Consider the following 12,395-nt stretch of genomic DNA (forward strand, 5'->3'; position numbering starts at 1 on the left):
TTGTTTCGCTTCTACTGAGACGTACTAGGAAAACTGCCCAACTGCAAGTAAATGGCTCCTAGGAAAATAAGATAAAAATCCCTTATCTCCTTCTAGGCCACCCCAAGGCACAGGAGCGCTGCATTTCAGTACAAGAAAAACTTATTTTTTTGCATACTTGCATAGAACTGATGTCTTCATTGCCTGGATAATTACGAACTTTTAATGCTAAGTCTTGTACTTCCTTACATCTCTCTAGTTCCTGTCTGTCCTGATAACCGAGCATTGATGTCCAAGGTCCCATTTCCTCATTCTGTCCCCTGCTTGTTCATCAGTAACGACTGGAAACAAGTGCACTTATTTTAACCAAAGCAGGCACAGCCCTTTGCTGGGAGGATAAGGTGATCCGTTATTCTGTACAAAAGGGGAACCAGGAGCAAGTCTGACATGATGAGAAATCAAAGAACCCGAGCACTCATTCAATGTGGCCTTCCATTGAAATCCCGTAGGGAAAAGGCTGGTACTTCAGAGGAGAGGATGGGGGCCTGCCAGTCCGTGCCTCTCCACAGGCTTCAGTTCTTCTGCCTCCTGTCTCGGTAGAGTCAGCGGTGGTGCTGGAGGAAGGGAGCCCGTCGGAGATGGAGCTGAAGGAAACCGAGTCGCCAGCTGAGTCTCCAGAGAGTGAGGATATTGACACTTCATGTTCTGAACCAGTCCTGAGCGAGGAAAGGTTTGGTAGACGCCAGGAGTCCTACAGCAGGGTAAGAGGGAACAGAGTAACGAGTCCTGTCCTGTATTACAGCCCCGTGTTTAGACACGTGGGGGAATTGTCTGTGCTCAGCTGAGTCCCCCTTGGCACCCTCTGAAAGAACTGATACCAAAATGCACGTGCAGTCATGATTGAGAGCTTGGATGGCGTGTGAGGGAGTGCGTGCAGAGCAGGAGCATAAACCCCTGGTTTAAGCTGGGTCCTCGATCTGCCTTGCTTTGTGCTTGGCACCTTTCTGCTTGTCTTTCACTGGAGGTGTCAGGTGGTGCCTTGAGCTTTGCTGTTGTCAGCTTTTCTTTTGCATATCAGGAAAACTGTTCATCTTTTTGTTTTTTTCCTCTTTAAGTCCTCCTCGACCTCCAGCCAAGAAGACAAATCTCTGAAGTCAGAAGACCTGGTGGAGGGTGGAATTCCCATCGGGAGAGTCCTGCCCTCAGAGGACGGCCGGACACTGGAGGAGCTTTCCTTCCAGCCATCCCAACCGCTCAGCAAGTCGAGTTCTTCCCCCGAGCTACAGACACTGCAGGAGGTCCTCAAAGATGCGAATGGCAGAGAAATAACGAGGAGACTGAGCACAGAAGTGAAATCAAAGTCGCAGTCTGGGAACCTGGAAGGGGACGGGCTGGGCAGTTGGCTGGGCAAGGCGGAGGATGCCAGAGTGACTGGGTCGGGCGGGTTGGATGGCACCAGTCCTGTCACCTCGCCTCGCTCCCCCTCTGGGCACCGGCCCCGAGGATACACCATCTCTGACTCAGCCCCATCGAGGAGGGGAAAAAGGATCGAGAGAGATGCCTTCAAGGGCAGAACAGCAGCCTCCAATGCTGAGAAAGTACCCGGAATAAACCCAAGGTGGGTGGAGGGGCTGATCTGAAGCTACAAGTGGTGAGCTCAGAATTCAGCCATGGCTGGATTCGTTCGAAGTCGTCTGCTGGTTTTGTGGGACCTACAAAGCAGTATCTGATTAAAAAGAAAGATTAATTACCTGTTTTTCAGGAGCTAATAGGGATGTGTTGAACCCACTACCACCGAGTTAACTTTGTGATTTAAGAAACAGGTCTCTTAAATGGTGGAATAAATAAATAGTTTCCTCCTGTTGTTAATCTGTCCCAGTTTAGGGTCCAAATGCACGTGTGGCTTGATTGCAGGTCACCTAGAGTTAATTTTGCTGTGAACAGGATGAATTACTAGTCTTGCAGTTCAAGAAATATAATGTGCAAAATACTAAGGAGGAAAAGAAAAGAAGGGGTTATAATAGTTGCTTTTTGAACTTTAGATATTGGTAGGTGCCCAGAATTGCATTATGAGATAATCTTCATCTAATGGAGGGCAGGTAAAATGCAAATGTCTGTAAAATCATTTATCATAATCTGTGCAGCTGCCACTGTTTGACATGACCATTGTTTTTTGACAGGCATCTATTACGAACTGCAGGTAGTCCAGGCACCTAAAGCCTCTCTAGAAGATGATTAATACTCTGTTAGCGTTTTAATTGCTTCTCTTTTTCTTCTGTACATAACATTCTTACATACAACAGATCAAAATTGACTTAATTTTTATGGTAACAGGACTTTTTTTCCCCCTTCTCTTCCTTAGCTTTGTGTTTTTACAGTTGTACCACTCCCCATTCTTCGGCGATGAAAACAACAAGCCCCTTTTGTTGCCAAATGAGGTAGGCAAGGATTTTTTTTTTAAATTGTACTTAATTTTTCTAACCTCATTACTTTTTTTGAACATAAGTGATAGTAATGAATGTCCAGCTCAGAGGGTGCAATTTAAAGGTCTTTCCTACCAACAGTGCTACAGACGGGAGATCTTCTGTTCCCCAGTCCTGGTGGCTCCTGCTTTATGGCTCTGGATTGAATTTGAGATCTTGGGAGGTTTTACTGGTGCTGTTTCAGAATCCCAGCCAGAAGGCAGGATGATCTGTGGAGTTTTGGGTTTTGCTGGTGGGAGGAGTGCAGGATGAAATCTGAACATACTGGTAGAACATCATGAGACAAACCTGCTGGCCCTCCGTGTTGGGAATGGCCAAGAAGCTTTCTGGGGTCATTTGGGAAATTAGTCGTAAACTTCCTGATTGCTGGAAGCTCTTGTGAGCTGAGCACCACGGACGACCTGCTGATAGTTCCCCCTTACCTTGGGTTCAGGTGGTCAGGCAGTAGGGAGCCTAGGTGAGACGAGGTGATGCCTTATGCTAAGTATGTTCTTCGGAGCAAGGAACATAATTTTTCATGCCTGGAGCTTAAATGAAGATATGACGTGATTTGTCATGGCAAGTGCATCTAACCCATGCAGTTTGCCAGATTAATCTCATCTGAAGTATAAAACCAACCAAGCGTGGTGATGGATGCCATCCAGTGCTGCTCTGTGCCTTGGGCTGACGATGCACTGCGCCCTTGCACAACAGAGTAGGGCAGCATTCATCAGGGAAGGCACTAGGTGTAATGTGTGCTTAGGCTGTGCTGTCATTGTCCTGGAGGGGTTTTAGGGAAGGCAGTGGGTGTGTGGGGAGAAGTTTTTAAAGATGTGACCCATGTTTTGATTGTAGACATTTGAAAGATCAGTGCAGCTCCTGGATCAGATCCCTTCCTACGACACGCACAAGATTGCGGTGCTCTACGTTGGAGAAGGCCAGGTGAGTTGTGTGCAGGTGTGTTAATGCTTTGGTGGTTCCATCTCCTGGCAGCACTACTCCAGCTGTTGGATTTATCCTACTCCTGCAGTAGCCTTGCTTTTCCTTAGCTTCTTGCACTAAAAAGCCTTTCTAGGAAGGTAATAACCATGACTCGTGCTGGTTGAGTGCTCTTAGCATCCAGTGTGGGGCTCCCATGTTCTTATTTCCTAGAGCAACAACGAGATCGCGATTCTGTCCAACGAACACGGATCCTATCGCTACACGGAGTTCCTGACCGGCTTGGGGAAGCTCATTGAGCTCAAAGACTGTCAGCCAGATAAAATTTACCTTGGTGGCCTGGACGTGTGTGGGGAGGACGGACAGTTCACCTACTGTTGGCACGATGACATCATGCAAGGTAAGGTGGCTCCAGAAGCTGGAAATTGATGGTCACCTCTCATCTTCAGACTGACCTGCCTTCTACAAACTGATTCCAGGGATGTAGTAAAGATGACCTGGGGCTCTGTTCTCCTCCCATTCTCTCTCTGGTGTCTTTGCAAGCCATGTGTTAAAGTTTGGGAGAAGTGCATAACTGCTTTATTTGAGAAAAAAACACATTACATCACTTGCTTTTAAAATAGCCTGTACTATTAAAGATTGATACGGTTTTGTGTCGAGGTTTGTAGAATAAGCTGTTTGTTCTTGAGCTGCTACGAAGGCTGTTAATTGAGGGGAGGGTGTGCGTGTCAAAACTGTACTAATCACCTTTCTAGGGAGCACAACTTATTTTTTTATTATTGTGGTGCTGGTACTGCTTTGTCTTCCAGACCAGTGCTGCATGTCGCCCATTGCTGCCTGCACTGGTTACCCAGCCTAAGGGTTCTTCTCTTTCCTCTTCAGCCATCTTCCACATTGCTACTCTGATGCCCACAAAGGATCTGGATAAATATCGCTGCGACAAGAAAAGGCACCTCGGGAATGATTTTGTTTCTATTGTTTACAATGATTCTGGAGAAGACTTTAAACTGGGAACAATAAAGGTACAAGATTTTACTCAGGGGTGTGTTATAAAAAGGCACATGGCTGTTTGTAAACCCGTCATCTGATGTGTGTTATCTCAGCAAACAGGGGTGAGATCAGGAATGGAGGTTCTTTGCCTTGGTGGATTCACACGTCTTAGTTTATGGCACTCACAAGAATCACGATGGCTGCCACTAAAATGTAAACTACTATTTTATTGTTTTCTCATTAGGGTCAGTTCAATTTTGTGCACGTCATCATCACACCCCTTGACTATGACTGCAACCTGGTGACGCTGCAGTGTCGGAAAGGTAGGCACCCCTCCAGCCTGTGTTCTCAGTCTTTCCTGTGTTGGTGGTGCAGCAACTGCCTTCACTTTGCAGAGTTTTTGTGTTTCAAAAGTGAAAACTTCCAGGAGAAACTCTCTGAAACCAGTTTGCTGCTCAGTTGTGTCTGGATATGTCCTGTTCATGTATCTTCCCCAAGATAAGAGGTATCTTTCCATTGTGCCACTCATACAATCTTCAGGCTTAAGACAAAGTGCAGCAACGTAGAGCAGGTCCCTCCCACGATTGCTTGGGAGTACAGGAGGAGATACGTGCTGGAGGGACGTGTGGCTTTGGCCTCTGCTGTCCTTCCCAGCAGTGCTGGGGCAGTGTCCTGCAGTGTTTGCTTTCCCCTTACCAAAGGGGCACTTTGGGGTGGTTTTTGCTCACACTTTGCGTCAGGTGATAACGAAGGCTCACCTCAAACCTTCGTGGAGCAGCCAGGATTTGAGAGCCAGTTGTGTTAAGTTGCAGTGGGAGCTGTAGAGCTCGGTGGGAATTCTGTGGTGCAATTCCTCAGGTTTATACTACTTGTCCACTTAGTTACTGGGAACTTGTGGCTTGTTCCTAACTGTCTTACAAGATTTTTTTTCTTCCTTTAAAATGAAGACATGGAGGGTCTCGTGGACACGAGTGTTGCTAAGATCATCTCCGATAAGAACCTGCCGTTTGTAGCCCGTCAGATGGCCCTGCACGCCAACGTGAGTACCTCTGAGCTCCCTCAGACCTTCTTTCAGCTGGTGTCTTGGTCCATCACCAGCTTCCAAGGAATTGAGTAGGGCTTGGTACAGCAAATAAATAAGCTTTCTGCTTTAAGTCAACCTTTAAGTCAGAATTAGCATGTGAACAGTTACACCTTAGAGCTGTATTTCAGTCGATGTCAAACTGTACTCAAATGTTCTATCAATTTTATTGTCGTGGTTATGTTAATGTGCCTCCTCTCTTTCCCTGCTTCTCCCCACCCTTCCCAAATTAGATGGCTTCCCAGGTTCATCACAGCCGATCAAACCCTACTGACACCTATCCCTCCAAATGGATCGCAAGGCTGCGTCACATCAAGAGACTGAGGCACCGGGTGAGTGAAGCTGTTCTTGGTGCTTACAGCTGGGCTCGAGCTTAGAGTCTTATTGTAGTTGTTTGCCTTTCAGCTACGTGAAGAAACCCAGTACCAGACTCCTGGCCTTCCCCTGCAGATGCATCCATCTGCTCCGACAAAGCCCCCACCCCAGATCCCTCAGGACCCTCCACCCACCTACGAGACCGGGCAGAGGAAGCGGCTGATCTCCTCGGTGGATGATTTCACAGAGTTCGTGTAGAGCCCAGGGGGTCGGTGTGTCCTGGGCCGGACGAGGCAGTGAAAGCGTTTTCCCTGCGTGCTGACTCCGTGCAGACCATGGACATGGAGGAGGAGGGTTTGGCAGGTGCAGTGGGGCTGTGCTGCTTGCATGTGGACTTGGCATTGAACCACACTGGGAGGCTTGAATGTTTCTCTGTCTCAGCCTGCCACTGTTGTCTGACGAGGACACTATCCCCAGCAGAGAGGACCAACTCTACATGTTTTGTTTTTATTTGGTTTGAGCTATTTCAAGGCTTCCACCTCTGATGGGAACGTTCTTGCAGAGCCTTTCTCTAGACTCCTTCGGCAGCAGTGTCTGGTGAGAGCAGACGAGATGTGATACTCTGCACTTCATCAAGGAATAGTGGGAATTCAGAGGCCTTTATTGGGAATGAAATACAAAGTATGGAAAATCCAGTCACTGTTTCTAAGCACCCTGGAATCCCAGCTCCTCCCCAGGCCTCGGTGCCTCTCGGCACTTGAACTCTTCAGACTCTCAGACTTGGTCTGCTGCCAGCTCTGGTAGGAATCAGTTTGGGTTCTCAAGTGACCTGTCAAACACGCTGCTTGAAAGTGTGTCTGGGGCACCATCTCCGACTGAGCTCTGCCTGTGGCACTAATGCCTAGTGCCAGTCTCTCCTCCAGGGTCCTCGGCTGTTGGAGCAGGTAACAAGGGGCCCTTTCAGTGCACGTGTGTACAGGTGGAGTGGGATTACGGAGCCCATCTTGGGGCCAGATGGTCATCAGACACTACACTACAAACTGGGAGAAACCACGTAAGCTGGGCTGTACTGTGAGTACTTTATCAACTGCTTTGTACATAATGGAAGCGTGGCTGGTTGGTGATGGGCAACTGGAGATGAAGGCAAGTGCAATGTGTGCCCAGAACTGTGCAGTGACAGGGGAGGGGACAAAGGTGATGCTACTAACTCGTTAGGGCTCGTTGGGAACTCTAAGTGTACGGTGTGTTTTGAGTGTTTATAAGTCGTAAAGGAAATAAAGTATTCGTGTGGTCAGTGGGTTCTTGCTGGCCTGGGAAGACTCAAACTGTGTTTCATAATAATCTCCATTCCTTCCTCCTTTCCCCTTTGTTTTCTGATCAGTATCGCTCATATTTCATTAACCACTGGCCCCTCCTCCAGGTGCTGGCCATGGAGTGGTACCTGGCCATGTTCCTGTTCTGGGATACTCCCTCCGTTCAGCTTCAGGTAACCTCTGTGGAGGGGCCTTTCCTGGTGGCCTTTCCCACCGCAGGGCAGCCAGAGCAGCTTGCTGGCCCTCGGGGGGTTTGGGCAGCGGCAGCCTGGGGCCGAGGGCCCCCTCGTGCCACGCTCTGCCTTGGCTGAGTCTCCTTTACCTTGCCCACAGAGTCTTCGCTGATGAGCTGATGTCATTAATTACAGCCCTGAGCTGGCTGATTTCAGAAAGTGTCTTGTATTGTGCAGGAGACCTTCATTAAAATTCCAGTCACAGACAAAGAGGAGGATGGTGGGGTGGGGAAGAATGGCTCTGGGCTAGCTCTGGGCTAGCTCTGGCCAGCACTGCTTTGCCTGTGCCCTCGCTGAGCTCTCGCTGGTAGCAGGGAGGGGGCTGGGGGGAGTGTAACAGAAGCACGGAGCCAGGGCGTAGCAGTCATCGTTTATTTGACCTTGTCATTTTTTAAGAAACATCCCCACAGTTACAAAATACAATATTTTTTTATTTGCAGTGAAATGCTGACCAGACAGTACCAGTTGGCTTATTGGTCACAATTGTCTGTTCTTTTTTTTTTAAAAAACAAAAAGCACTTATAAAAGTCCCTCCCTCTCCCTTTTAAACTACTGGATAGGGGTTTGTATTTAAGCAGCTTGATACTGTTGCATCTTTGTGAGACTTAATAAATAAGAAACCATCTCTTGGTGACTACACACACAGAAATATACATTCAGGAGTATTTATTGGCAAGGGCTGCGGGGCCAGGTTGTTGCTGTCGCAGGTACGACTCCCCGACTCGTACCTGGCTGCAGCTGAGTGCATGGACACGCGGTACCTCAGCTGGGACAGGGAGGGGAACCCTGCGAGTGCTGCTGTAGCTGGGACAAGTAACTGCTGCGCTGAGAACTACGCTGCCTGAAGCTGTCGGTGGCGCCCACCACGCGCACGGGCCCTCCCGGAGCCCTTTGGCTTTTCAAGGAACAACTGGGGGGTTCCAGAGCTGCTCTCCGTACTTCAAGGGAAGGGAAGAAGTAGGGCAGTTGTCTGATCCTGTTCCTGCTCCTCTTTGATCAGAAGAAGCACTTGGTAAGTCACACGCATCAAGTCACACTCACACACGAGCTCGGTAAGAACCAGGCACTTGGGAACAAAACTCCTGACGCTGGGGAACATCCTCGTCCACCCACCCGCTCGCCTCCCAGTAGCTTATTAAAGGCTGGTCTGAGCCGTGGGGTCCCTGCCCCTCGCCTCAGTCTCTCCTTCCTGTGCTTAACTCCAATTAACCATCTCTTTTAAATGAGCATCCTCCAGCCCTGGGGGTGGGGAGGGGCCGAGAACTCACCTGTGGTTCTTGAACTGAACTTTTTGGCTCTTGAGGATGCAAGAGATGCCCAAGTCCTGCTTGGTTCCTCCAGCTGCTGCTGAACTCTAGGCACAGCTCTGTCCTCTCCTCCTCCACCTGCCTCTTCTTTTCCATTACAAAAGCTTCGTGGTTACTAATATTAGTCTGCTCCTCTCTGCACTCCACTTCCCTCTGTGCAATCTGCTCTTCCAACAACCTCTACGGTGACCAACTCCCACCTCACTTCAAGTGCTCTTCAAGCTACAGCCCACTTGTTTGCGCCTGGCCCTGTCCTTCTGCAACCTTTCCTTCATATCCACTGAGTAACTTACACCAGTCCCAAAGCCTTCACCAAGAGCATCCCAGTGTCCTCCTCCATCCTCCTTCAGCCACCGGCAGGTGCCTGGAGCCAAGGAGGCACCTGGACAGCTGCAATGAAAACTTTAAAGTATCTAACACAGCCTGGCACAAGTGCTGGGAGCTCCCCCAGTGCCCAAGCATGGAGCAGGGGCTGGCATCGCACCCACTCGTGCACCCCCCCCCGCCACGCTCCGCTCTACCTGCGGCCACCGGCCCCGCCTCAGCCGGGAGGAGAGCACACGCACCACACGCACACGGACACCGCACACGGTATATACACGGGACGTGCCCAGGAAGAAGCACTTAATACATCCTTTAAATAACTCTGACAATAGTATTCTGTCTCCTATCTACACGGTTCAAACACGGTACCGATGCTATGAAAATATAGCAAACATACAAAAATATATACATATTTTTTTAAAAAACAAACCCCCCAAACATATAAATTACTTACAACACACATAAGGTGAAATGGCCATGACAAAGTGACCGCAGGCCCTGGGGAGGCCTCAGCCGCTGCTCAGCACCCCGAGCAGGGGGTGCCCCGCGGCGCAGCCCTCCCCGGCCGGGCCGGCGAGCACAGGCCAGCTGTAGCCCAGCGCACGGCCTGTCCCGGGGAGGGGGCCCAGGGCTGGAGGGACCCCGGCCAAAGCTCCCTTCGGGCTTCACCTGCCTCCCCCAACGCCTTTGTGCTTCTCATAGGGACGATGCCGACAGGGCTGGGGCGTGCAGGGGGCTGCGGTCACTTGGTCAGCACGTGCTCATTTCAGTTTATGATTTAAACAAACAAAAATACTGCTTTTGTGATATATTATCCCGTTCTGGTTAGCTCGCATGTGTCATTGTTAGCCGAGGAAAGCATTGTTTAAAGTGCCAGGCAGTACATAGGAACAAGTAAACCAAAAAAAAAAAAATACCTATACTTACGGCAATACATTCCTTGGATTAGAAAAGCCAAGCGGAGGGCGGGTGGGGACCGCAGCGAAGCCAGCACCTTGGCACCCCCCTGCTCCGAGCCAGCCCCAGGGCTCCGCACCCCTCGGCCGAGCTGCTGCTCCTCACCCCCTCTGCGCCCGGCCGGGGAGCAGGGCCGGCAGCTCGCTGCAGCTGCAACGTCATTTGTTTTAAATATTGGAATTTTTTTCTTAAATACAAACACTAGTACCAATTTCTGGAGAATAAAAAATAGCCAATACTGGAAAAATTAACTGATCTGGGTGTAGATATCATTTATCTATATATATTTATGCTTTAAAAAAAAAAAAAAGATGGGTTAAATATCTTCTCAAAACCTGCAGCTTTCCTCCACAGTGGGTCTGGTCAACAACAATCCACACATCAGCTCATGGCCTGGGGCTCTCCACTCCCTGTTCCCATCCGGCACAGCCAGTGGGGAAGGGGAGGGACGGGGGGTCTCCACACCGGGCACCCCGTGCCAGGCCCCAGCCAGACCCAGACGTCCTTGGGCCATCGCCCACACGGGGCCATTGAGAACCGACGTTGTAACAACGCTGCCCGCCCCGACAGGGGGGTTCTGTGCGCTGACCCCTCCCCAGCTGCCCCCGCGGCTCCACGGCAGGCACAGCCCACCCTTGGCAGCCCCTTCCCAGGCGCCCGCTGCCCTCCACCGTGCCCAGCACGCCGCCCGCTACTTGACAGCGGGGTGCACCCTGTTCTTGGCCCGGAGGGGCCGTTTCTTCTTCATGGCCGGAGCTGCCGCGGCGTAGGGTTTGTGTGGGGGCAGCACGGCCGCCGCCACGCTGACGCCTCGGCTGGCCCGGAGGAGCCGGCTGGGCACGGAGCCCCTCCTGCCCGGCGGGGCGGCGGGGGAGCGGGGGGACAGCGGGGCGTCCCGCGGGGGCTGCGGGTCCGTGTCGGAGGAGATGTCGGGTGAGGGCCCCTCCTCGGCGCCCCGGCCGTACCTCCTCCTGCGGCGGCGGCTCCGCGAGCCCTCGAGCTGGTGCTCGATGCGGTACACGTCCTCCGTCACCTGGTTGACCCGGTCAAACTGGGCGAGCAGCATCTCGAAGAGGGAGAGGAGGCGCTGGAGGTCAGCGTCCACGTCCAGGCTGTCGCGGGTGCTCAGCACGAGGCTCAGCCCGTCCAGCTGGCTGGAGGAGGTGGACGCCCTGGAGCTGTCCGAGGCGGCGCTGGGAGTGGGGCCCCGAAAGGACTTGGAGTCGCTGGAGTCTCGGGAGGGCAGCGGCTCCATCCCTTCGAACCTCACCTTGTGCCGGAACTGGAAGAGAAGAGGGGAGCGGGACAGAGGTATTTCAGGGGCTGGTCAGGGGTAATGCCGGGCTGCGGCGCCGCGTCCCACTCCAACAGCCCCAGGGCTGCTCCCCGCCCTTCCTGGGGGCCAGGCCACAGCGCGGACCTGGGGACAGACCCTGGACAAAACGACGTGGGACTGAGAACTGGCAGCAGATGCCCCTGCAACACCCCGTAACTCAGCTCTTGGGGCTCCAGGAACAGCCACAGCTCCAGCCCGAGGAACCCAGCTGTGAACAGCAGTGGGAAGGAGCCAGAGGCAAAGGAAGGTCAAGGATGGCGGACATCGATTCTCTGCAGATGTCCTCAACCTCCTGCCACCAGGCCCCTTCTCCACAGCCTCCCAGGCTGCACTCACCTCCTTGGCTTTGCTGAAGCCCATCCACATTTTCAGCCTGCGCACGAAGAGCTCCACCATCTCGTAGTCCTGGGGCTCGAAGGCCGGGCGGTACAGCTCGAAGTGCATCTCCCGGTAGCTGTAGATGAGCACCACGGCGAAGAGCCTCAGCACGATCCACGCCTCCAGGATGATGTAGCTGGTGCAGAACAGGTAGCAGAGGCCCGAGGCCTCGGGCAGGCAGGGGCGGAGGGTCACGCTGCCCCGCAGCATGGCGAAGAGCAGCAGGAGGCTGCTGCCGACGCTGCGGAAGGACTCCGAGGAGGAGGAGAAGAGCTGCGAAGGGGACAGCGGAGGTGTAATGAGAAGGGAGCAGTGGCAAACCATCCCCTTGACCCCCAATGCTCACTACCCCACCTTACAAAGCATAAGCCCTGAGGAGTGGCCCATAAATGGGCTGTGACAGGGACAAGGACAGCCCCCGCCCCGTGGCAGATGCACACCCCGAGCACTGGAGCGCCCAGGGGACCCACCAGGCTTTGCTCAGAGCCGTGGTGGGGGATGAGGGGCAGCACGGCCCCAGGCAGCCCCTGTGACAACTGGCGCTCTGCGGGGACAGCAGGTAGTTACCAGGACGCCGAGCTGAGCGTAGGCCAGGAGGAGGACGGCGAACGCCAGCCCCGCCGCCGCCAGCTCCTTCGCAGACTTCTGGAGGGTTTTCCCAAACACAGACCACTGCCGGACAAAACGCAGCTGCTGGGCGGCCTGGGAGCGAGAGGGAGGGGGGTCACCACAACAGAGGCTGCTGTGAGACCCTTCCAGCCCAGGGAAGGGTCTTTCAGAC

The 12,395-nt window shown here is 52.4% G+C and overlaps 2 protein-coding genes across 8 annotated transcripts in view; one reads left to right on the top strand and one right to left on the bottom strand.

The window, feature by feature from the left end:
- The window catches only part of TSC2 (TSC complex subunit 2), a 32,128-nt gene extending 25,037 nt beyond the window's left edge, over positions 1-7,091 (top strand). For 4 of the 7 annotated variants that reach the window (XM_068423294.1, XM_068423296.1, XM_068423300.1 and 1 more), the window contains 10 exons: positions 580-740; positions 1,095-1,597; positions 2,342-2,417; positions 3,297-3,383; positions 3,594-3,780; positions 4,263-4,402; positions 4,615-4,693; positions 5,318-5,409; positions 5,685-5,783; positions 5,857-7,091. In XM_068423294.1, the coding sequence (XP_068279395.1) occupies positions 580-740; positions 1,095-1,597; positions 2,342-2,417; positions 3,297-3,383; positions 3,594-3,780; positions 4,263-4,402; positions 4,615-4,693; positions 5,318-5,409; positions 5,685-5,783; positions 5,857-6,024 (1,592 nt within the window). In that variant the 3' untranslated portion in view covers positions 6,025-7,091. Of the gene's footprint in view, positions 1-579; positions 741-1,094; positions 1,598-2,341; positions 2,418-3,296; positions 3,384-3,593; positions 3,781-4,262; positions 4,403-4,614; positions 4,694-5,317; positions 5,410-5,684; positions 5,784-5,841 lie in introns of all 7 variants that reach the window. The other 3 variants (XM_068423293.1, XM_068423295.1, XM_068423298.1) reach the window with 1 other exon arrangement.
- Positions 7,092-7,670: 579 nt separating this feature from the next.
- PKD1 (polycystin 1, transient receptor potential channel interacting) overlaps positions 7,671-12,395 on the bottom strand; it is an 86,182-nt gene continuing 81,457 nt past the window's right edge. The window contains exons 44-46 of the mRNA XM_068423912.1: positions 12,182-12,316; positions 11,573-11,887; positions 7,671-11,182 (exon numbers count right to left, since the gene is read on the bottom strand). Coding sequence (XP_068280013.1) covers positions 10,592-11,182; positions 11,573-11,887; positions 12,182-12,316 — 1,041 coding nt within the window. The 3' untranslated portion in view covers positions 7,671-10,591. The remainder of the gene's footprint in view (positions 11,183-11,572; positions 11,888-12,181; positions 12,317-12,395) is intronic.

The sequence above is a fragment of the Nyctibius grandis genome, chromosome Z (genome assembly GCF_013368605.1).
Source record: "Nyctibius grandis isolate bNycGra1 chromosome Z, bNycGra1.pri, whole genome shotgun sequence".
NCBI classification, from domain to species: domain Eukaryota; kingdom Metazoa; phylum Chordata; class Aves; order Nyctibiiformes; family Nyctibiidae; genus Nyctibius; species Nyctibius grandis.